Source organism: Trachymyrmex septentrionalis, unplaced genomic scaffold, assembly GCF_001594115.1.
Source record: "Trachymyrmex septentrionalis isolate Tsep2-gDNA-1 unplaced genomic scaffold, Tsep1.0 scaffold97, whole genome shotgun sequence".
Classification (NCBI taxonomy): Eukaryota; Metazoa; Arthropoda; class Insecta; order Hymenoptera; family Formicidae; genus Trachymyrmex; species Trachymyrmex septentrionalis.
In genome coordinates, this window is record NW_017306160.1 from 1749377 (window position 1) to 1772401 (window position 23025).

Genomic DNA, 23025 nt, shown 5'->3' on the forward strand with positions numbered 1-23025 from the left:
TAATTGTTTTGCACATATCTGTTATCATGTCATATACATTTAACGTTCCATTCTCCACAAAAATAGTATATGGACCATTGCGAATTACGGATATTTTTGAGACTAGCATTCGACAACGGAAGATCAATTTGCCTTACGAATCGTTTATGTTTCATAGGAAGAATATGATCGGAAGCGTATAATGCGATGCAGCGTTACCGCCGAAGACGGCGCACTCAGACCCGTTTATTCCGAGACTGAAGATGGTGATATATGGTGTCATATCTGTAACGTTGCTTTATTCGGGGCCCATAAATTGATAAATCATAATTTGTGTAATCGTCACAAAATGAAACTGGACGAGTGGCCATATCCGGTTATGCTATGGTCCAAACGACCGGATGTGGCCAAGACGATCGCGCCAGTGCAATCTACCGCTACCGATACCCTGGCACCTGGTGAGCCAGTACCACCTGGTATGGAAGATCAAATAACGCGGAGCACATCGATACAGATGAGTTTAGATCGTCATCAAAGCTCGCCACTCGTCGGTCTCGAGTACCTATTGGAGTTGGTGGACAACGACTCCTGCGAACCGAGTTACACGTGTGTTTTGTGCGACAAGCGTGGCGATCCACGTACAGTAATGGCTCACATTACCAGTTATAATCACCGAATCACGTATCTGAATAGACACTTTTCAACTATATCGCGAGCAATTGCGGAGTTACCGCGTACCCCTAACTATAAGCGCGGAGCCAATGAAATTTCGGTGTTAGTGGCGAAAAAAATCGAAGAAAAGTTTGGAAGAATGAAGCCGCAAATGGTAGACAAATCTCAGTTTGAAAAGAATAAGATGCAATATATCAAGAGGGTATATCAGGACGTTCATTTTAAGTAAGTCCAAGTATTCAATCAATATTATTGTCGTTGATCTTCGCAGTTGTCACTTATATTCAATATGATATTGACATTAATAATACAATGTTCTAATTTTTAACCATTTTGATTTTATATGTTACTTTATCATATAAAAACCCAATTTGGCTGTTTCCTATATGCAGGGAAACATCAGAGTGTACGTTTATGGACGTTTATGATGTGCGATGGGTAACAAATTTTGATGAAAAAATAGCAGAAATGAATGGTAATAATTTAAAAAAGAAAGGTGAGTACACATTATATAATTGATTTTGAAATAATAATTACATTTTTTTAATAATAAGATTTTTTAAATCATTGATTTTCGTCAAGATTCTCCTGACAAAAAGATTGACGATAAAAATAAAAAAGAAGAGAAGAAAAAGGAAAAAGTAGAACCCAAAAAATTAGAATCTAAAGGAGAAGTTTCGAAATCGTAAGTAAATAATAAAATCAAAATATAGATATTAAAAAGTGTGATGAATAGAGAAGTTTTTATAAATTTTTTATTTAATATTAACTCATTCCTAAATAAAACTAGTCTAAATAAAAATTTAAGAATGTTTTATCAAAAAAAATTTTTCAGTGATTTAATCTTGTTTTAAAATTTGATTATTTTTTTCCTGATTATTATTGCTTATACATCTATAAATTAACAGAAAGATAGTATATTTTTATTTTATCATTTTCTGTTAGAATTATAATTTTCGAATACTGATATTTTTTACCTTCGAAATTCTTCTTATTTTAGGGGTTTCAAAATGCGTATAGTTAATAAGGACAAAATGAACCTTCGTAAAACCTCACCGAAACCTGAGGAGGAGGATTCAAAAGATTCACTAAAACGACCCTCTGATGACACCAAATCGCTTTCATCACTTTCGAGCATATCTAGCAGCCCATCACCATCCCGTTCAAGATCGCGTTCACCGAATCGAAATAAAAGAAATTCCGCCGAGAGAAACCCAGGAAAGTATCGTAGTAACTTGCGACAGTCACGCGAACGTATCCGCGGCCGATCGCGATCACGATCGCGATCGCGGTCTTTACAGCCTCTTAGGGAACGCGACAAGTGGGATAAATACCGCGAGCAGATTAGACGCGCCGAAGAAACACTAGATCGTGCTTTAAAGTTTCACGAGAAGAATCCTGAAAAACATCCGTCTTATCCAGATGAATGGAAAAAATTCTGGAACAGACGGTACAAGGAACTCCAAGCCGAAGGTAACGATCCAAGCAAGCATGACTTCAAGCCAGAATGGATTGAGTTTTGGAACAAGCGGATGCGCGAGATCCACAATGAGCAGCTTCAGCAGCGGAAAGAAGAGATTAAAAAGAGATTAGAATTACCTGAAGACAAACCGCCGGAGAAGTGGATTCCACCGAGGCGAGAGCGAGAGCGAGAGCGAGAGCGAGAACGAGATCGAGAACGAGACAGAGACCGAGAACGAGAAAAAGAGCGGGAACGTTCCCCTATAAAGCGCAGTAAGCATACCATAGAAAGTGACGATGAAGTAGAGTACGTTGGTACGAAAACGGTGGTCAAGCCTGATTATTACGAACGCCATGAAGCCAGGGACCGAGATTACGCATATCCTACGTATCCACGTGGAAGAGGATATAGTCATTATCCATCACGCAGGCAGATATATTACGCAACGCCGTATCCTATAAAAGATGATTCGGCCACTCAGTCGCCTATCGCGGAAGAAGTATTAACGGAAGATCTTGAAGTAGTTGGTTTATTGCGATTACTCACAGCGCTTGAAGGACAGTTAGGTTCCCTTGGGCCTAAGATAGTATCGCTTTTGTCGAAAGCCTTAGCGGCTGAAAAGGCAAAGCCAAATTCCGCTGAAGAACTGCTGTATGATGAAGAAGTGAGTGTCCTATTCGAAACCGTCAAAGAAAAACTTAAGGGTCAACTGTTCGCGGGCATGGTAGAAAAAATGGCGATTACGGCAACTAAAACGGCTATACAGAATATCGCTAAGTTGCTGCACAAAGCTTCTGAGAGTAAGAAGAAACTAGAAGAGAAGAAAAAGAAAGAACGAGAAATTTTGGAAGCATCTAAACCTATAACAAGTTACATGAATCGAACCACATATTCAAGATCAGAGATAGCTGCTCCGGCCATTAAATCTGAACCAGTGAGCGTGCCAGGTGTCGGTACAGTTGATAAAATCGCTATTGCTCAACAGATTGCCGCGGCTCTCGTCGCGCAAGGCAGATCAAATGTCTCGCAGGAAGAACTAGAAACTCTGATTAATGCTGTAGTTGGCATGGCAGAGGCATCAAAACACTCCGATAAACCGGTCACCACTGCTGATTTTGTCAAAGGTCTAACGAATAGCGGCACTACCGCTCCTCAAGTAACAGAGCCTGTCAAAACGGTGACCATTCCGATTGAGTCTATTCAATCTCAGATTTCGAAAACAGAATCGGACAATTTGTCGGACATCGAACTGAAAATGAAGTTGCAAAAATTTAAGGATCTGAGCACAGAGGAACAACACAGACTCATAAATTCTCTCAAGAAGCTTGAAGCGAGCGATCCGACGAGGGTGGAGAAGTTGAGACACTTCGTTAATCTTGGCATGACGTCATCGCCAAAGCCATCATCGATAATAGGAAATGTAAAATCACCAAGTTTGGAGATCGAAGCGTCCATTAGTAAAAGTAAAAAGAGTACTTCCCCGTTTTCCTCTCGTAAAGGGAATCAGAATCCAACAGACGATGAAGATAAGTGGAAACCTAAATTGGACATGTTTGCGAATGACGAAGACGAAGAGCAACAAACGAAAAAAGATAATGAGGATAAAATTAAGATCAAGACGATAGATTTGTCCGATGATGACGACGACTATACGTATGAAGATATCTACAAAGCAGCGAGCAAGAATGTGAGCGAGAATGAAAAAGCGAAGAAGTCGCGTACTTTCTCGCCGAAATCATGGTCTCGATCGCGATCGCGGTCACGATCAAGATCGAGATTGAGATCGCCATCAAACTCGCCAATGTCAAGATCAAAGGAAACTACAAAAACGAATGATCCAAACGCGATACTAAATGAAACTAAACGTTTGATTGCAAACATTATGTGTGACTTGCCGAACAAATACGTTCCGAAATCGCTAAGTCTAAGTGAGAAAAAAATCGAGTCCATAACAGGTTCGAATGAGCCAGGACCGCCTGGTGCAATGCCGTTTTACAATCAAAATTTTCTTTCAAATAACAATCAGTCGCGGTCGCAAGAACAGCCGATGACCTATCCCAACTTGTCGAATCAACAATTCTCGAATTATCCACCACAGCCACAAATGTTCTCTAATAATCCCGGATATATGGACAATAGTTATAATTATCAAGGTTATGGAAATCCAATTAATCCAGTTAATCAAAGTCAATTTGGAGGACCGCCAAATCAGTACCCTCAGCAAACTTACGGTTCTTACGGTGCACCACAAACTGCGCCTTCGTCAAACTATGTTCAACAATCTTCGTCGCAGCAATACGATCCTTACATGCAGCAACAGCGGTTTTATTGAACGAAATGTTCTGCTATCACTTCGTGCAATAACTTCAATGCATATTCGCATTGCAAAGCATTAGATCAGTTTATGAACTCGAACGAAGTCCCGAAACTCCGTCTCTTTTGCAGAAATGCTAAGATGCCTGTGTAAGTTCTGCACTTCTTTTTACTCGCGCTTCATGTATTTTTTATCAATGAAATGAATCAGATTCTATTTCATAATTAGTCAATAATAGATGCACAGCACTTTCGTTTCAGTCTGTTTCCATAACGCTGATCAGAAAAAGTTGTACTTACAAAATTGTGATTATAGATGTTCCATCCTATCATCCGCGTATCTCTACATTTAATTTTATTTATTTATATAAATCCAACATCTATATATCCACCCACCAAAATGCCAGAGTAAAAAAAATCACATTATCATATTGTCATTTTTTAATGAGATAGAATCTCGTTTCGAGAGTATAATTTGCAAGAATGTGTCAATTGTATGTAATGTTCAAAACACTTTCTTTTTTATCTGTTGAGCGCATTTTCATCCATAACTCACATTACGTTTTCGCGTGAGTTTTCATGTATCACCGCTGCGCGAGTTCGTGTCAGTGAGTCTTATTAAGCTGCATATATTGACTGAATGTACGTCGCGTTTGAGTGAGTCGTATATGCATGAAGTGAATGTGTGTCGTTGTTACATACATCGTGCAACTTCGACCAAACAAAAGTAAGTAAAACAAACAGACTAATCACCAGAGCGTATACATCATCACAACATAGTTTTACTATATTTGTAATATATCTAATAAAAATCGCGCTTTTGTTGCACAGGAATTGCGACAATATTTAACAATTTATAATAAAATTGCGTCAAAGGCGTTTTAGGCAGAAATATTTTGCACGATATTCAGGATTCAACATTTACTATAATCAAAGTGTAATTCTTCAATAAATAAATCACAAAAGTAGCACATTAATAGTATGTAATATATTTTCCATTAATTCAAAGTAATACGAACTTTGATAACTTATCCTATGTTTTTATGGAGACAAATAATTGATTGAAAAGCATAATATCAAACAAATGAACTTAACAAGAAAAAAATAGAATCTTTAGTTAATTTAAATAAAAATAGTATCTTTTATCAAATATATATATATATATATATACCGTATCTTTCAAAAATAATCCTTACGATGTGTAGAAATTAGGGAAAATATTTCAATTAAAAAGAAATTTAAGAGCTATTTTATACTGTATTATTACAACAGTTACATGCTCGACGTAGCGATATATATTTACGCATTGCACAATGACTAGAGAATTGCAGACATATTCCGTTCTTCGTCCGTGTACGTCCAGGTAACCGCGAAGAATTAAATAAAGTACAAGATGCGGTTCATACAATATATACAATATATACTCCCCTTTATAAAATGAAAAAAAGAAGCGCGCCGATCGGGGTTTCAACAATTTCATTTACTTCGGTACGAGGCCTCTGGTTTTGGGGTAAACCGGTGCCGGGATTTGCTGCATCTTGGTGACGCTCTTCGGTCTGACTCGCGCCGATTGCAAACGCGTTTTGGTTCTCAGCCTCGTGCTTGAAGCGTCAACGTCTATGTCGCCCTCGTCGCGCAGAGCTTCTTCCAAAACAGCTTGAATCGTCGGCGCAATCGCGGGTCCCTGATAATCCAAAGTCGTTCGTGCCGGCATGTCGAGATCCAAGTTCAGAATGTTCTCACCCGCATAACGACATCCTCGTCCCATCGCTAGAGCGATCCGCGCGTACTCCGAAACTGGTCTACGCGCACCCGGTATGGAAGTTGGTCGTTTGATGGCATCTATGCTCGATGGCTCGGGATCTTTCACAACCCAGCAATCCTCTTCTTCGTCCAGATGGATTCTTGATAAAATCTTCGTCTTCTCTTCTTCGGGAATAAAGTTCTCTATTATGAGATACTTGAGCTTGAGCTCCTTCATCAATTCGTGCTGCTCCTGCTCCAAATCTCGTCTGTCCCTGTTGTAGTCGCTAGTCACGTCTTCTAACTCCTGCTTTAGAGCTTGCAATTTGGTAAAGCACTTTCGCAATTTTCTAGATTTCACATCCACTTCTTGCTGCAACGTAGTGTAAGTCTCTCTCACGCCGACCATTGTCAACTCTTCGTCCTCTAGCTTCTGTTGCATTTCGACCTCGCGCCTCTTACGTTCCGCAATTTCAGCCGCCTTTTGTTCTAATGCCCTTTGCTGTTCGTTTGTGTGATCAATTATATTTTTACCGCCGCAGAGCATCTTGCTCTCCAAATCCTTTATTCTCTGAACAAGATTCTCGGTCTCCTGCTTCTCGGCCTTTAACTGCTCCGCTATGAGCTTTTTATCAGTTTCGGACAATTTATTGTCTTCGCCTCGACTGTCGTCCGCCTCGGATTCCGAATCAATCGTCTCATCTTCTTTTTTCCTTTTCGACTTCTTCTTCTTTCGTTGCACCCCACCTTTCAGCGCGAGTTTCTCCTTCAGTCGACCTATCTCCTCCTGATATTGCCTCAATAAAGCGTCCTTCGGATCCTCATTAATTCTAGGCTTGTTCTTGATGTTCTTGGCACGGCTCGCGTATCGTAGAGTCGTCAAAGTCTCGTCATAGTTGTAACTAGCTGGCCCAATATTCGCTACCATGATCGTTTTCGAATTACCACCTAAAGAGTCCTGCAGCAATCTCGTCAGCTTAGAGTCTCGATATGGCACATGCGTAGTTTTGCCGTCCACCAACGCCGAGATCACATTACCCAAGGCCGACAAACTCAAATTAATCTTGCTCGCTTCCTTCAGTCTCTCTCCCGAAGAACCAGTTTTACTTTGTCTCTCGCTACCAGCGAGATCGACTAGATTCAAGCGTCCTACTCTAATACCACCGTTGTCACCCATATTACCCATCTCAATAGTGATGAGAAAGATTGCATGTGACCGCGAACTGTGCTCGTTCATGTTCGTCGCACCGATCGTTCTATTTTGATTGCCTACGTTCATTAAGTGCTGTATCTCCGCCGCGCTCTTACAAACGGCAGTCGACAGGTCCTTGACGTACACCCCAACGTCCGGCTTCTCCTTCAGTTCAAAGCGCAGACTCTGATCCGGATGTAACAGATCGCGTATCTCTTCTTGATAAATCTCCAAATAACTGGCCCTCACCAGATATTGCATGTTCTCCGATCTGCCGATGTGATTGAATATGTGCTCGAAGGAGCGCGGTATGATACCGCGCTTCTCATGATCCGTCTTCGAACCCTCCATGGTGTACGTTTTCCCGGTGCCGGTCTGACCATAGGCGAAAATAGTGCCGTTGAAGCCATCGAGTATCGAGGATACTAAAGGTCTAACTGTCTCCTCGTATAGCTCCTGCTGGCTGGAATTCCAATCGTACACCGCGTCGAAGGTAAACACCTTTACGGTCTCGCTGGACGGATCATCGCGTGGATGTCGCACCTCAACCGCGCCTCTGGACGGGATCACGTCGACCACGCGGGTGTGATTGCGTGTGATCTCCCGCTCGTCCATCGGTCGGCATCGCACGACCACCTGCACGCATTGCGTCGCTACCTCGGTGACCACGCTCGACTTCATGCTTTTCTTTTTCCAGGTCTTCTGCTGGTTGTCTAATTTTTCCATACCGGCGATGAAGTACACAGCTCTCCTCTGCAAAACACAAATTTATTGATCATGCTTCATCCTGATTGAATCTGTTTGCTTTAAATGGCTCTCTAACTAACTATATCTCTCGGACTAACTAGTATTTAAGAAATTAATATTTTCTTCTTTTTTTAAATAAACTATTTTTTGTACAATTGGAGGTGATACATGTACATATCAATTATCTTAAAATTTCAATATTCTTGCCTTATAGATACCTATTAGATATCTTATAGATAATATTTCAAAAGCCATGCTATCGTATTGATTGCACTATTATCATTATACTTACTGATCATATGTTTCTTAGAAAAGAATCATGAAATTTATATTTAAAAGAAATATTTGCGTTTGAATATTAAATTGTCTCTAGATAAAATTTTAATACATAATTGCAAACTAAAAAGTTTCATCTTACAAATTATATTGTATATTCACATATTAATAGGATTTTAATTTTATTAAAAGACTAAAATTTATATAAATTAGTAATTTATATAAACTTTAATCAATTATAATGAAAATAAACTTCTTTTTTATTATAACAATCTTTTCAATGTTTTTCATAATTCAATTTTACATATAACGACCGATCTTTTTAATGGATTTATCTGTTCAAGATGAAAGAATGTTCGAAAATAATCAAAACAAATGAGATTAGTTATTTTCCATGAATGACAGCATTTTATTTAAAATCAAATTAAAAAGAATGGCGATTGTGTTACCGAAGCTTCATGCGATAAGAAATTTAAAGATTTTTGCACGCATCATCATGTAGATATATCTAAATAGTAACAACTTTATTCTTCAATCAGTCCACCGTGGCCTATGATTACTCAATATTATGTGTTGTCTACAATACAATACGGAGTAAGAAGAGTAAAGAAATTGACCAATCATAGTCGAATGTAAGAAGAATAATCGATTGTAATTAATCTATTTCTTACTCTTACTTCAAGTATTGTAGGTGACTCATTACTTTCATGAATACTTCATCACTATGCACACACAACATTCCGAATCGATAAAAACTTGGCACGAAAATATTTTATGAAAGTCATACTATGCAATATTAACCATACATGACATCATAAAATTTGATTTATTTATTTATATGTAATTACTTGGTTACTAATAATATTCACACGATACTTTTTGAATTTTTATTATATATATATTTTTATTACTTTTCGAATTCCTTTTTATGTAAAAAAAAAAATAGAAAAGTGCAAGTGTAATTTTTACGTTCTGTCGATTGAAAATAGATTGTAGAGCCTCGATATCGCCTGCAGGTGTGTAAAGCATATATATCGACCATTTTCCAATTACATTTTAAGTGCACTCGACTGCATTCCAAGTCTTGAAATAATATTGAAATAACAGGATGTATCATTAAAATTCAAAACGAATCACCACAAATAAGAAAGATTCGTTTGGCATTTTGTATTAAACAATCAAATATTCATATTATTCTCTATTAAATCATTATCATACGAGATACGTCTATCAAATTGTAATCGTTATTCTATTCTTCAAGAAATTATTTGAACACATTTATAGAAAATATCTATATAATAAAAAAAAGTTACATGTCAAATGTCAAATATTTATTTAATATTTATTAAGATATATCTGATATTCATTTTTCAATTTCTTGCCAATTGAGAATTTGCAGTTATTTATAAGGAACTATTCTAAAAATTTGAAAATAAAATAATCACAAGAAAGTCGTGAAACCATTTTTTATGGGCTATATTAAGATGCAAAAATCTGTTAATAATTTAAACACAGCTTTATGGAATATCTGCAAAAAAAATACATATTAAATTTGATATATTTATTTTTCGTCGATCGAGAATTTGTAATAACGCAAGAAATTATCCTATAAATTTAAAAATAAAATAACCACAAGAAAATAATCGTGCAACCTTCCTTTTTTATGCGCTATGCCAAGATACAAAGATTGTCAATAACTTAGGACACTTTTATAGAATATTTTCGACAAGAAAAAACATAAAAGTTACGTATTAAATTTGATATTTATTAAGAAAAGTATATTTATAATTATCTGTCAATAACGTTGATCGAGACCTTGTATGGGTTTGCAGAGAATTAGGTACCCGATAAATTTCAAAACAAGTCACACAAAATTAATTGGTCGAAATCACCTTTTTTATATGCTGTACTAAGACGCAAAGACGATAGAATCCGCAGTACTTACCGTACAGTTAAGGGTCAAATATACAAAATATACATGCACGTCACGTAACGTCACGTAATGTCAAGGGGGAAGAAGCAACGAGCAGAATCCTCTAAAAATTCACTTGTGTCCACCGATCGGAAGAAATGCGCACGGTGGACTGTAAGGAATCCGTTTGCGTTGATTTATTACCGTTTCTACGTGTTTCCCTCCGTTGTGAGGTGTCGGTATTGATCCATTATTTAGCCAAAGGATTTGTTGTCAACGAGTCGCCGTCGTTCTTGCCCGCATGTATTGATTCTCGCGCAGAGCGCGCGACAGGGGAGAGTATCGCGAATCGAGAAGCGTTAATCGGCACGCCGATACGCGCGATCGTTCACTTTACGGCACTCGCGCTATGTGAAAGTGACATGCTTCTAACAATTTTCACAGGAAAGAAGACGCGTCAATGTCAAACGTACACGAACAAATCTCGCCACGCGACGTCGGACTAGTCGGCTGTCGCCGCTGTCGGCTAGACGGCTAATGCTTGGTCTTGAAATCGATATCTCGTCCCGTCATCGAACGAGACGAAACGAGTCGGGAAAGTCGAGTCTGGTGCGCCGAGCAAACTACTTTATCGACTCAGTATTGTCCTCATATGTTTTTTCTTACCGATTTATTTTTCAAATAAATATTTTTCTAACTATTTTGATATTATAGATTTAAAAATCTTCAACAATTAAAATATATAAGTGATAATGTAGTCGAAACCGATCGACTTTATGTCAAAAATCTTTATGTGAAAAAAAGTTGGAAAATTACAATGTTGTTATCGGCTTCTGGGGATCGATTCTGTATCTTCAAACAAGGTGAAAATTACAAAAGTTAGCAAATTTACTAGGTGTTGACCAATGAAATTATCAGTATTCTAGTAAATTCGCTTACTTTTGTAATTTTCACCTCATTTCAAGATACAGAATCGATTCCTTGACGTCGATTTGCAATAATATTTGCTTTATATATACAAATCAAGTTTGTTTTATACTTTGTACGTATAAAACAATCTTGGTTTGAACTAGAGATTGCATGAACAAATAATATTATGTTCTTAGAATTAGGCTTAGATAAAAGATATATAAAAGATTAGTTAATTAGAAAATTTGTACATATGTGTGCGTGTGATATTTATTAAGCCATGAGGAATGAACGAATTACAATTAATTATTCTCCTTGTATTTGGTTGTAGTTGGTCAATTTCTTACGACTTAGGCTCAGTTTCACAACTCACGGTTAATTCTTAACCGAAGTTCTGCTTATTTCTCATTCAATTTTAGAGTTGGAAAGAGATAATGAATAAGTTGAACTTCAATTAAAAGTTAACCGTGATTTATGAAACTGGGTCTTAAAGCTTAAAACACCTATTGTAGATCCGGATTTAACCCGGATCTACAATAGATTTTTAAACGTTAAGCCATAAGAAATGGACGAATCACAATTGATTATTCTTCTCGAATTTGACTGTAATTGATTAGTTTCTTATGGCTTAAGACTTAAAACATCTAGGAGTCGATTCTGTATCTTCAAAGAAAGTGAAAATTACAAAAGTAAGCAAATTTACTAGGTGTTGACCAATGAAATAATCAGTATTCTAGTAAATTCGTTCACTTTTGTAATTTTCACCTCATTTCAATAAATTGATCTCCTATTGTAGATCCGGATTTATCCAACAAACACAATAGAGTATAGTAAGCATTAAGTTTTAAGGAACTGACCAATCATAGTCGAGTATTCTTCTCTCATTCGAACTATGAATGATCGATTTCTTAAGTCCAGATCTACAATAGGTGTTTTAAGCCGTAAAAAATTGACCAATTACAATTGAATGCGAGGGAAATAATTGACTATGATTGGTTAATTATAGATTATATTACGGCATAAGTTAACAGATTATAAATCAGTATAAATGATCTTTTAGGCTTAAGGAAATCAACCAATCAGAGTTCTTCATTTCCTTTTTTCCATAAAATAAAGGACTCTGAAGGCCACTTCGACTAACTTCTATTTAACTCCTATTTAACTTTAATCGACGAATCCATTGGAATTGGCTAATCGCATCTATCATTAAACGAAATGATAAATGCGATTTGTTAATTTCAACGGATTAATCGTTGATCAAAATTAATTGGAGTTGGCCAAAATGATCCTTAGTTGAAAAAATTATATCAAAATAAAAAAAAATTCCGTAACATTATATTGTAGATTATATATTTCGCACAATATTTACATGCGATTTTATGATAAAAATGTAATGTAATATATGCGATAATTTAAAAATATTTTTTTACTATAAAGCATTGTAAAACGTATATGTAATAAATAAAATTTTAGGAAAATAGAATTTTTCTTTTTGTTCTTCTCTTGTTCACAAATGGAGAATAATTTTTCTCATCACTATAAAAATTATAAAAATTATCCGAATATAGCCTCTTTTATCCATAATTTTTAATTAAATATGTGAACCTTCGTAGAGAATAATATAATATATTCTTTCTCAATATACATTTAATAAAGATCGATATTTGTAAATTTTCGCTCAGCGAATCGCTATTTTCTGAACGTAGCCAATCTTTCGTTTTGAGGAAGTGACGTCAGGCACACGGTGACTTGCGGTGACTTTCATGTCATGAAGCGAACAAGAGCGAATAGAAGTGATGTGAATCGTTTACCTTTCGACAAGGAAGTCGTCAACTTGTTGTTATAGTATTTGTTGTAATTAATCGGACACCATTTCAAATTGAAATTGATGACGAGAAATTGACATTTTTATACATAAAAATCTGCATCCACTGGTGAGATGTGGTATCACGTTAAAATTCAATCACTCACGATAGGTTAATCGCATGAAACTCAGCCACTAGCTGCATTTCAATCTATGACATTTCATGTTCACAAAATGCTGTATACATACTTAAACTAAACATGAAACAAAAATGTTATCCGTCAAAGAAGAGAACAGTAATTAATCTCTTTTTTAAAGTACAGGTTGACAATCAGAAAATTGCTCTGAAAAATGAATTTATAATTTTATTTTGTGATGAGTGGACGAACCGAAATAAATTGAACACTATTCTGTAGAAGAAATCTATCATTTTTGCTAATATATTTGCCTGATTATATGGTTTATTGATATTTTCAAGATTACTATCTAAATTTGTACAAAGCTTTTCAAAATTAAATACATTTTCTAACATTAATAATTGTAAACTGTTTTCAAAAAATTTCAGATAAATTCCTTTTATGGAAATGGCCATTCAAGTTGAGATGTAAGCATACATATTGAATCAGTGAAACCAGCTAAATTTTCAGCTTTTTAATGTTTATTTTTACAAGTTCATAAATATATATTTTTTGTATTATATACTAATAAAAATGATGGGCTTTCTTTACAGAATGGTGTTTATTTTATTCTATTTTGATTGCAAAATAAAACAGTGACAGTTGGATTTGTCAATTTTTTGATTATCATTCTGTGTATACTGCCTTAATATATTTGCGATATTTTCTGTATATATTGCTATAATATATTTTTGATAAATATATTATCTTACTGTAATATAAGATTAATTCAAAATAATTCTAAGTTAAATGGATAACTGATCTCAATTATTAGTTCTTATTTATCAGTTTATTTTTACAGATATTGCTATATCAAAGCTTTTTTTTGTTTGGAAAGAAAATTCCAACATACAATATATTCTTATAATTTATTTGATATTATATAATATTTATTCATATATTATTTAATACATCTATTTTCACAATTAACAATATTACTTTATGTATTAATTTAAACTAAATATTGACAAAAAAATTAGAATCGAGAGATTAATAGAAACAGAATTTGTTGGGTATCTAGAAATTGTATATGTTTATATGATAGCAAGCTTATTATTTGAATTACAATTATAGTGCAAAATATAAGTTACATATTTTTTTTTTGCTTACTGTTTTAGGTAACATGAAATTGTGGATCGTAATAGCACACATCACATTGGTCGTTACTAATCTATGGGTTACAGCCCATTTCCAGGAAGAAGTACCTGAGGATAATGAGTTTGCAGAATTTGAAGATTTTGAAGAGGAAAAGCCAAGTGTGCTTATTGAACGTGCACCAGAATTACCTCCAGAAGAAGAATTGAGTCAAGATTTCGAGGAAGACGATGTCTTAGTTACAGATGGTGACAATGAATTTGATCATTTCCAAGATGAAGAGGAATTTGAAGGACTGGACGTTGCTGGGGGCAACACTGGTCCAAAAAACGATGAACCTTCCACGTTGACTATTACAAAAGTCCCATTCCATTTGCGGGAAAGATGGGACAGTTATTATTTAGAAATATTAATGATCACTGGATTAGTGGTATACTTTATAAATTATATTGTAGGACGTACAAAAAATGCTCATATAGTTGAGCAATGGTTAATAGATCATAAGCAGCTTTTGATGGATAATTTTTCTCTCATCGGTCATTCAGGCAAATCAAATGAGAATGCAAATGATAATGGTTTCATAAGACAGAGTGAATCGCAGTACAGTTTGTATTGTTCTGGACGTGTCGGCTGTGATTCGATGCTTATAGAGTTGAAATTAATAAAGAGACAAGACTTAGTCGCTGTATTAGCTCAATTGGTACGCCCACAAAATGATCAAATTCACATAGAAGTGGAACTCTCAAAGGACGAAATAGATAATTTCGTTTTAGCAGTTGCCACAAAGCGGTTAGCGATGCATTTAGTGCGCGACATGGCTGATATTAGCGTATATTGTCCGGAGAAACGAACTGGGGAAAAATTCGGTCTTCCATCAGGCTTTTACGTAATGTCTGAAATTCCAGAAGCAACAGCAGCTATTTTAGACACCAGGATTCAGCAAGCCTTCACAAAGTTTGCGCCTTATATAGAATATATTCACATTAGTGATCAATTTAGTGGACGCAAACCCCAGGAGTAAGTAAAAATGAACTGTGCATATTAAACAATTATTCAAATAAATAAAATATATACAGAATGCACATATTTTAGAATAAATAGTCAATTTGATGTCAAATAATATTTCCAATATTAATGTCGTTTAATTCTAGAGATACTACTCAGTTAACAATGCCTGAGGTTAAAAGAATATTGTTGATGAGTCTGAATATAAGTCTCAAGGGTCGCGCGAGTAATCCAGAGACTCAAGAAAAACTCAAACCTTTACTTCAACTTGCTTTCTATTTAATTGATAAGTTACGACGTTTTAAGTTATCTAAAGAGGTCTGTATTTCTTTACTTTAATGAATATACATCTTTAAATTATTGTAATTTATATTATGAATTTTGTTATGTAGGGTAAAAATAAAGCGGATAAAAATCGACTCAGAGTGGAAGAAGCCTTCCTAAAAACAACACACGCCGCAAGGGCCGAAGCTGCGGCTCAAAGACGAGAGGAGCGTCGGAGAGCCGAGCAGGAAAGAATTCTCCAAGAGGAGGATCCCGATAAACAACGGAAGTGGGAGGAAAAGGAACAACGAAGATTGGCCAAAAAACGTGCTCCAAGAATGAAGCAACTTAAAGTGAAAGCTTTGTGATATAATCAGAATTAACAAAGAATTAACAAGTGGGATGTACATTTTAAAGAACAAATCTGCTATTCTCTCCATATCCAAAAAGAAAAATTCGTAAGTAATTCCAATGGGATTGTACTTCGTCCAAATTATCTGCGAAATAACTTATGTCTTCATTGAGATTTATATATTTACTCAGTGTTCTTTTACATGAAATATCGAACTTATTAAAGAAAGTACAAACGACTGTGAAAAAATGTATCCTGCGAATTGTAAGTTGTTTGTTGTTTAACGTACTTTTTTTTTGCCCTACTGCCAGCTTACATACTTAAATATTATAGAGATATATAATATTCCCTGTTGAAAGAAAAGAATAATAAAATTTAACGAATACTATATATACATATATAATATTATCATATCTCTTTTAATGCTATACATCAATGAACTGATACGATAAAATATCCATAAAATCATTATCCTTTAAACACCAACAGCATTTTTATTAAAACAGCATTTGTATTCAAGAAATCCGTACTAATATTCCAGAAACTTTCTTTTTCTCACATCTGAGATAAATGCATCAGTTTAGTTCAGTTATAAATAATTTAATTATCAATACATCCAATAATATATAACACAATTGTTTGGATGTGTTTAATATTTTTTATATTATTATATCCCCTTTCCATCATATAAATTGAAATATAAAAATTTGAAGGCAAATTAAGCTTGTAAAATGCGAGATAAAAATATATTATTTATTATTGTGCATAATAGTTAATCGTTTGTTTTCCAAGTAATGTGCCATAATATACTTAGCATAAATATTTATAATTATAATGCTTAGCAGAAATATGTAATTGTCTAAGCAATACATCGATTAGTTCGAAATATAAGTTTAAATGTTAACCTTTTTTATATTAATTTTATTTACGACTTTATACGCCAAGTGTAAAATTGAAGATTTGAACAATAATTAATGGTCATTAAGTAAGCATGAGGATCATAAAAATATGTTAATACTAGAAGTACCAAACTGTCATTTTTATATTAATATTATATGTTTTGTGTAAAAGATAGGATTCTGAATTTTTTTTACTTTTTAACTACATCCTAATGAAATATTTGGTCTTTCATCATTTTCTTTATTTTTCATAGTAGTTTATTCACTATATTATTTATTCACTATTCAATTTTGGTATTTTTAGTGGATAAAAAACATTGATACTTCTAGCTAGAGAATTTAAAGATATCTTCACTAAGACAGATAAAAATATTTGATCTACAGTTTCGCTATTATATGTTATTTATATTTTAAAGCAGAAGTAAAACTAAACTAACTGTGCAGAAGTTTCATATTACTTTGGATAACTGTTTTGGAAAATAGAAAATTGTTATCGGACACAAAATCCGCTATGACTATATTAAGTCCGCCGCGACCAGGATATTTCTGACTTATCCAGGAGAGAATTTCTTTCTGACAGCGAGGCACTAGATCTCTTTGCAAAGTGCCACACAAATGTTTCATGACGTAGAGTGTATCCGGCGTCAGGAGGCATTGCGATATGAATGCAATGTCCAACGATCTGCTCTGTAGTTCAATATTCAAAAAATTAATCAATTCGTCCACGCGGACGGTATTGGGCCACACGGTACGCCAGAGACCGGATGGCCATAAATTTATGTAATTACGCGCATAAACGTTCCTGTAAATCACGAACACCTGATATCTCTTTAGGACTAGCCATTGCAGCGTTATGTGATGAAATCTGGATGAGACCGGACACAATTTTCCGCGGAAAATTTGAGTTATTTTGTTTATGAGATGTTGATGATTCAGTTCCTTAAAGGCATAGAAATGCTGAAAGTCCAGAATAACGATCTCATTCGCATGCGAGCTAAGCCAGTTGGCCACATCGAGAAGTGACTTGCTGATTTCTGCGCCGTACAGACCATGAAGAAAGTATATATTACTGGTTCCCGGCTTTGTGGCAACGCGCAGATCTAAATATCGGATTCCGCCATTAAGTTGTTGCTTGATATCATCGCGCTGTGTAATAGACCAATTTAAAATAATGGGCTTGGCAACGAATGAACAGTAGCGGCCGAGCGTTCGAATGAAAGCAGGTTCATCTGGTCCCACGTCGTTGCGTCTATCGATCGTATAAGTCATGGTATCATGAGAACCTGGAAATTATCAATTTGTATAAATATCTTGTAGATATATAATTAAGCAAAAACTAAGTTTCATTTACACAAATATATTTCGGAGGATAATGCAAAAAGCAAAGATATTAATAAGACTCTTATTTTAGACCGTATATGTGAGAATACAATCGATAAACTAGAAATTAAATGCCTATAATGGTCAAAACTGGATCTTTAATGTTTTAATGCAAAGATATTCATCAACATTTGTAGATGAATATAAATTAAGGAACTTTCTCTTGCAATTATTCTTATCTTTTATCGAGACTTATTAAGTCAAAATATCGTACATTTCATTATTTACAAATGAATATAAATCAAATAATAATGAAACTTATCTTTCATGTAAATATCTCAATTTCTACAGGCACGAGTGTAACTGCGCATCAAGCAGAGTGATTTAAACGTACCGGGTATCGCCAGATGTATTATGGGTATATTTTTGAGCGGCGCCGGAAATCGAGTCATCCAAAACTCCAGATCATCGTTCAAAACTGCGTCCGCGATGTTCTCTCCCTTTCCTCTATCTTCCATAATGTCCAAATTTCCGACAATCCTGTATCACTTCTCTTACTAGAGGTGTATAAACACAAGAGAATCCATTGTTGGCTCGCAAAATCACGGAGGCGCGAATGATACAACCGCAGGTGTTGATCTGCGTGTGAAATGACGCGCTGCCTTGTACAATATAATGTTGATGCTTTATAGATATTCATGTATTTTCCCACGATGAGCGTAACCTCACTCTGTAAATACACGTGCAGCACTTGCTACATATATCAGCCTTCGTATTCCGACAAAGAACTGAATTTTGTTGCTCCCTTGCACATCTCTTAATTGCTTTTGCAATTTTTGTATGATAATGTAAGCGATGGAAAGTTGGCGAGATTGCTAGCGAGAGTTCGAGTTCCTCAAAGAAACAACGCTACACGCGCTCTGTTCTGCGCATATGCATATTTTCTTTCACGTAATCGGTTTATGAATGTATCACGAGATACACGATACAGAAATCTTGATAAATTAAGCCGCCTTTCTGCATACCAATATTAATCAGAAGCCAACTCTCTTTCTGTGTATTAGAACAAGAAATCTTACTCCAAAGATTTATGCTCAGTTTTCATCACCTAAAATTATAATGTTTTTTAAGTTTTTTTAAATATTTTCAAGCTATTCATATATTAATTAAAACAGCAAACATTATTCTGCTGTTATCCTTAGAAGTATATTTTTAAGAATGTAAATTTTTACATATTATATGAATATAAATATTAAATGTATATAATAATAAAATACAAACATATATATGTGCGTGCGTGTGTGCGTGCATGCGTGCGTGTGTATTTATCTCTCTTGTTGCTCATATAAATCTTTCAAAATTTTTTAATATTACAATACCTAATGGAAATCGTATTAAGAAATACTAAAGTCATGTAAAATTATTCTGCGTCATGTCTTCTTATTTACGTAGTATTATATTGTATTATTACGTAACACATCTTACCTGTGAATCATCATCTTCGATTACATCGGAAGTATGCTTCTCGAGTATATTCTGCAGCGAATAAATAATCTTGTGTTTCTGATCAGCGTAACATGAGGTACAAGTATCGCTCGTGCAGATATGCTCCTGCAACTGAAAATAATTGTTTTTTATATTTTATCATATACATGAGAAAAATATAAATATATTAAATTGCACGTATATTGAGACACATTTGTGATACATGCTCATATCTAAATCTTTACATGCCGCCCAGCAACCGAAAATGGATTGAAATGGATTGGAAATTTTCAATCCATCCGAATCCGTATTTTAAGTCCATAAAAATAGATTGGATTCCATATAAAAAATTTTTTATACATGTAAAAGTTTAAATAAATTAAAGTAATAATATACATACATAAAATTCTATAGTTATTATTTTAAAACTTTTATACAAAAAATTACGTTAGCTGTATAATAAAGGAAATGTATTAATATAAAATATACAAAAAAGCGATTAATTTATTAATTAAAAATAAGGAATTTACATATGTAACATTTATTGCACATATTTACGTAGTTCTTTTCATGACACTTTTAAGTATTAAATGAAATAAATTTCATGATATATTTTTACGATATTTTTTTTTTAACTCAGTTGAATTAAAACGAAAAATTTCTTATTTATAATTCTGAATAAAATAGCATTCATGATGCATTTTTAAATGAAACAATGGATTTTCTACTCACAATTTTGAATTGAATAGTATTCATGGCTCATTTTCTTAAAATGGGCCATTAAAAAATAAACTTTTTTTATTCAATTGGATTGAAAAACTGCATTTTCTATTCAAAATTTTTAATTAAGCAGTATTCACAATGCACAGAAATGGCCGATATTATTTTTAGATTCAACTGGATTGAAAAACTGCATTTCCTAGTCAGAATTTTAAATTAAGCAGTATTCATGTATGTGTGATGCACACAAAATACTATAATATTATTTTTAGATTGAAAAGCATAGAAATATATACTCCATGCCATTTCTATAAATGAATAAAAATTCATTCAGGATTGAAAAGGATTCATTTTAACATTTATGAATCCGTATTTCTGAAACTCTAAATCCACTTTAATCCATTTCAATCCATTCTCGTTTGCTGGATATTGAAGAAATCTATACATTCGCATATCTGTTCAAAGAAACGATACCTCTAACGCTTCTAGAATGCATTGTTTCGTTTCGTTCAGAATCTTGTTCAAGTTATCGAATTCCTCGCACTTATTTTGCACTTCTATCAGGACTTCCTCCCGGGCCTTTTTAGTCTCCTGTAATTGTTGCTCGAGAACCTTCATTTTTTTTTCCGACTCCGTGCATCTCGCTTTGTATTCACTCATTATTTGCTCGTAATTGCCGAGTCTCATATTCTCACGTTGTATTCGACCGTATTCAGAGAGCATGTCTATGTGTTCTTGGACGAGATCATGCATCGCACGTCTGTACCTTATTGCATCTTCCTGCGCTATTTTGGCTTCGCCTTTGAGCAATTCGCACTGCAACCTAAGCGCACGATCGGTTTCTTTGCATTCCGCGCTCTTCGTTTCCAGGTCCTGACAAACGATCAACATCGAATTCAGCTCATGATTCAACGCGATGTTCCTCCTGACCGTGTTATGCATCATGTCCGCTATACGAATATTGGTTGCTTCTTTGAATTCTCGAGCGAGCTGTCTCAATCGTTCCTCCATCTCTTTCTGCATTCTATAATGCATAGAATTTGTCTGATGTTAAAGTATATTAAATAGTATTCAATATTATACAGTATGTATATATATATACACACACACTATATATTATATATATATACTATATATATATATATATTAATAGAAAAAAATTAAGCGACAGTTAAAAATTATCTCCAAAGCATGTAAATCTTGAAGAATAAAAATATTAAGATAAGACTGCACAATTTCTGAAACCTATTGTTATTCGGATGTAACATTTGCGATAATAAAAAGCTATTGATTAATTTATTTACTTAGCCTTAGCAACAATGACTGATTTCTCCGTTTCATAAAGCGTCGTCTTGTGTACTTCCTCTTGTTTCGCCATTTCTTCCTCTTGTATCTCAAACTTGCGCATTAAATCCAAGCGGGCTAATCTCCAGTCTTCCAACGCATTCAGCTTCCCAGCTGAATATAAAATAACAGAACATGCAATTTTTCATATTGCCTTTTCTGCTCTTTTATTATGACAATTTATACCTGCAAGTTTTACTTCAGCGCTAAGAGTATTTTCCATAGTACGATACTCTTGTTCCATCGCATTTTCTTTCTTTTTATATTCTGCTTGCTCTTGCTTTCTTAATTCTTCCATAGCCGATAAACGTTCGTTTAGTTCACGAGTCTCTTCTATCCTTGCCTCCAACTCTCGTTTTAAATGCGCTACTACGTCAGATCGATCTTCTTTTAACTGCTCATACTTCTTCGTCAAATTCTTTGCCTCGATTTCAAGCTCCTCATTTCGACTGCGTAGCCTTAAAACATCGGGAGAGACACATCATTAAATGCAAGTCAGAAAGAAAGAAAAACCAAAGTGTCAGTCTCAATCTTAATGAAACAAACCGTGACAGTTGTCTATTGTTGTCTAGAATTTGTTGTTCGTAAGATACCGTTTCTTGTTCGTTTAAAAATTTTTTCTTTGCTTTCTTCTCTTTGTCACCACGTTTCTTTTTTAACATCTTTCTATTTACACGTTACTTAAGCGTTCTCTGTGCATAAAATCTGCATGTTTTGAAATTTTTTATTAATTTATCTTAAATTACTTATATCAGAAATATATATCGTAGGAAATCAAAATTTAATAAAAAGTCGAGTCAAGAAGATTTTTAAATTCGATTGAAATTACTGCATTGTCTCCACTGTTCGATATACAACGACAAATATCGATGCAACTTCTGATTTAGCGTATCTCCGTTCCTCTGTTGCCATAGTAAAGAGACAACAAAACCAAATATATCTTCTATGGTTGAAAAAGAACGTAATATATCTTACAAGTTAAAATATTTTTCATGATTCTTTTTACATTGTATCTTCTATAAAAATATAAATGCATGACTACCATGAGTATGAGGTATATGCGTGAATAAATATCAACACAATATGAGTAACATAAAATATCAATTAAAATAACAATTCTTATACAATAATAAAAGACTATTACATAAGAAAATATTATCGAATAATAACAAATAATACTATATATTTATATACAGGATATTCCAACTATTCCAATCTACTAATGTCGTTTTAAATATTAATTACGTTTGCTTCAATTAATATAATTCGACAATAATATAATAAAACAAAGAAATAAATTTGTATTTTAATTTTACTCATTATAATATTGTACGCTAGATCATAAACTCTGGTATA

At 34.4% G+C, this 23025-nt stretch overlaps 5 protein-coding genes across 8 annotated transcripts in view; 2 read left to right on the plus strand and 3 right to left on the minus strand.

The window, feature by feature from the left end:
• The window catches only part of LOC108756260 (uncharacterized protein CG7065-like), a 7921-nt gene extending 2529 nt beyond the window's left edge, over window positions 1-5392 (plus strand). For both annotated transcript variants that reach the window (XM_018499916.1, XM_018499914.1), the window contains 4 exons: window positions 158-876; window positions 1044-1147; window positions 1234-1336; window positions 1652-5392. In XM_018499916.1, coding sequence (XP_018355418.1) covers window positions 158-876; window positions 1044-1147; window positions 1234-1336; window positions 1652-4445 — 3720 coding nt within the window. In that variant the 3' untranslated portion in view covers window positions 4446-5392. The remainder of the gene's footprint in view (window positions 1-157; window positions 877-1043; window positions 1148-1233; window positions 1337-1651) is intronic.
• A 243-nt stretch (window positions 5393-5635) lies between these two features.
• Window positions 5636-10892, minus strand: LOC108756261 (kinesin-like protein KIF3B). The gene is made up of 2 exons (XM_018499917.1): window positions 10501-10892; window positions 5636-8114 (listed from the first exon to the last, which is right to left on the minus strand). Exon 2 carries the CDS (start codon window positions 8085-8087, stop codon window positions 5907-5909), a length of 2181 nt encoding a protein of 726 aa, XP_018355419.1. The 5' UTR covers window positions 8088-8114; window positions 10501-10892; the 3' UTR covers window positions 5636-5906.
• Window positions 10240-16244, plus strand: LOC108756262 (coiled-coil domain-containing protein 47). 3 transcript variants are annotated; one of them, XM_018499919.1, is made up of 4 exons: window positions 10240-10470; window positions 14304-15297; window positions 15432-15603; window positions 15678-16244. In XM_018499919.1, the coding sequence occupies exons 1-4, from the start codon at window positions 10455-10457 to the stop codon at window positions 15915-15917; spliced, it is 1422 nt and encodes a 473-aa protein (XP_018355421.1). In that variant the 5' UTR covers window positions 10240-10454; the 3' UTR covers window positions 15918-16244. The 3 variants fall into 3 exon arrangements, with proteins under 3 accessions (XP_018355421.1, XP_018355422.1, XP_018355420.1); XM_018499920.1 differs by lacking the exon at window positions 10240-10470 and adding an exon at window positions 12960-13139; XM_018499918.1 differs by lacking the exon at window positions 10240-10470 and adding an exon at window positions 13239-13305.
• A 949-nt stretch (window positions 16245-17193) lies between these two features.
• Window positions 17194-18650, minus strand: LOC108756278 (PI-PLC X domain-containing protein 3). The gene is made up of 2 exons (XM_018499946.1): window positions 18515-18650; window positions 17194-18083 (listed from the first exon to the last, which is right to left on the minus strand). Exons 1-2 carry the CDS (start codon window positions 18636-18638, stop codon window positions 17233-17235), a joined length of 975 nt encoding a protein of 324 aa, XP_018355448.1. The 5' UTR covers window positions 18639-18650; the 3' UTR covers window positions 17194-17232.
• Window positions 18651-19146: 496 nt separating this feature from the next.
• Window positions 19147-22433, minus strand: LOC108756277 (kinesin heavy chain). Its single transcript, XM_018499945.1, has 6 exons — window positions 22216-22433; window positions 21856-22127; window positions 21630-21783; window positions 20800-21349; window positions 19606-19737; window positions 19147-19228 (listed from the first exon to the last, which is right to left on the minus strand). Exons 1-6 carry the CDS (start codon window positions 22329-22331, stop codon window positions 19196-19198), a joined length of 1257 nt encoding a protein of 418 aa, XP_018355447.1. The 5' UTR covers window positions 22332-22433; the 3' UTR covers window positions 19147-19195.
• Window positions 22434-23025: the final 592 nt, after the last annotated feature.

What these genes read in the sequence shown, in the direction of transcription:
- LOC108756277 (XM_018499945.1), bottom strand. Translation starts at nt 22,331, where the DNA reads ATGTTAAAAAAGAAACGTGGTGACAAAGAGAAGAAAGCAAAGAAAAAA. An exon ending in CGCTGAAGTAAAACTTGCAG is followed by an intron (nt 21,784 to 21,855) that starts GTATAAATTGTC and finishes TTTTATATTCAG; the next exon opens with CTGGGAAGCTGAATGCGTTG. An exon ending in TCGAAGATGATGATTCACAG is followed by an intron (nt 19,229 to 19,605) that starts GTAAGATGTGTT and finishes TTATAATTTTAG; the next exon opens with GTGATGAAAACTGAGCATAA.
- LOC108756261 (XM_018499917.1), bottom strand. Translation starts at nt 8,087, where the DNA reads ATGGAAAAATTAGACAACCAGCAGAAGACCTGGAAAAAGAAAAGCATG.
- LOC108756278 (XM_018499946.1), bottom strand. Translation starts at nt 18,638, where the DNA reads ATGGAAGATAGAGGAAAGGGAGAGAACATCGCGGACGCAGTTTTGAAC. An exon ending in AATACATCTGGCGATACCCG is followed by an intron (nt 18,084 to 18,514) that starts GTACGTTTAAAT and finishes GATAATTTCCAG; the next exon opens with GTTCTCATGATACCATGACT.
- LOC108756262 (XM_018499918.1), top strand. Translation starts at nt 13,281, where the DNA reads ATGTTATCCGTCAAAGAAGAGAACA. An exon ending in ATCCGTCAAAGAAGAGAACA is followed by an intron (nt 13,306 to 14,303) that starts GTAATTAATCTC and finishes TTACTGTTTTAG; the next exon opens with GTAACATGAAATTGTGGATC. An exon ending in GTTTTAAGTTATCTAAAGAG is followed by an intron (nt 15,604 to 15,677) that starts GTCTGTATTTCT and finishes TTTGTTATGTAG; the next exon opens with GGTAAAAATAAAGCGGATAA.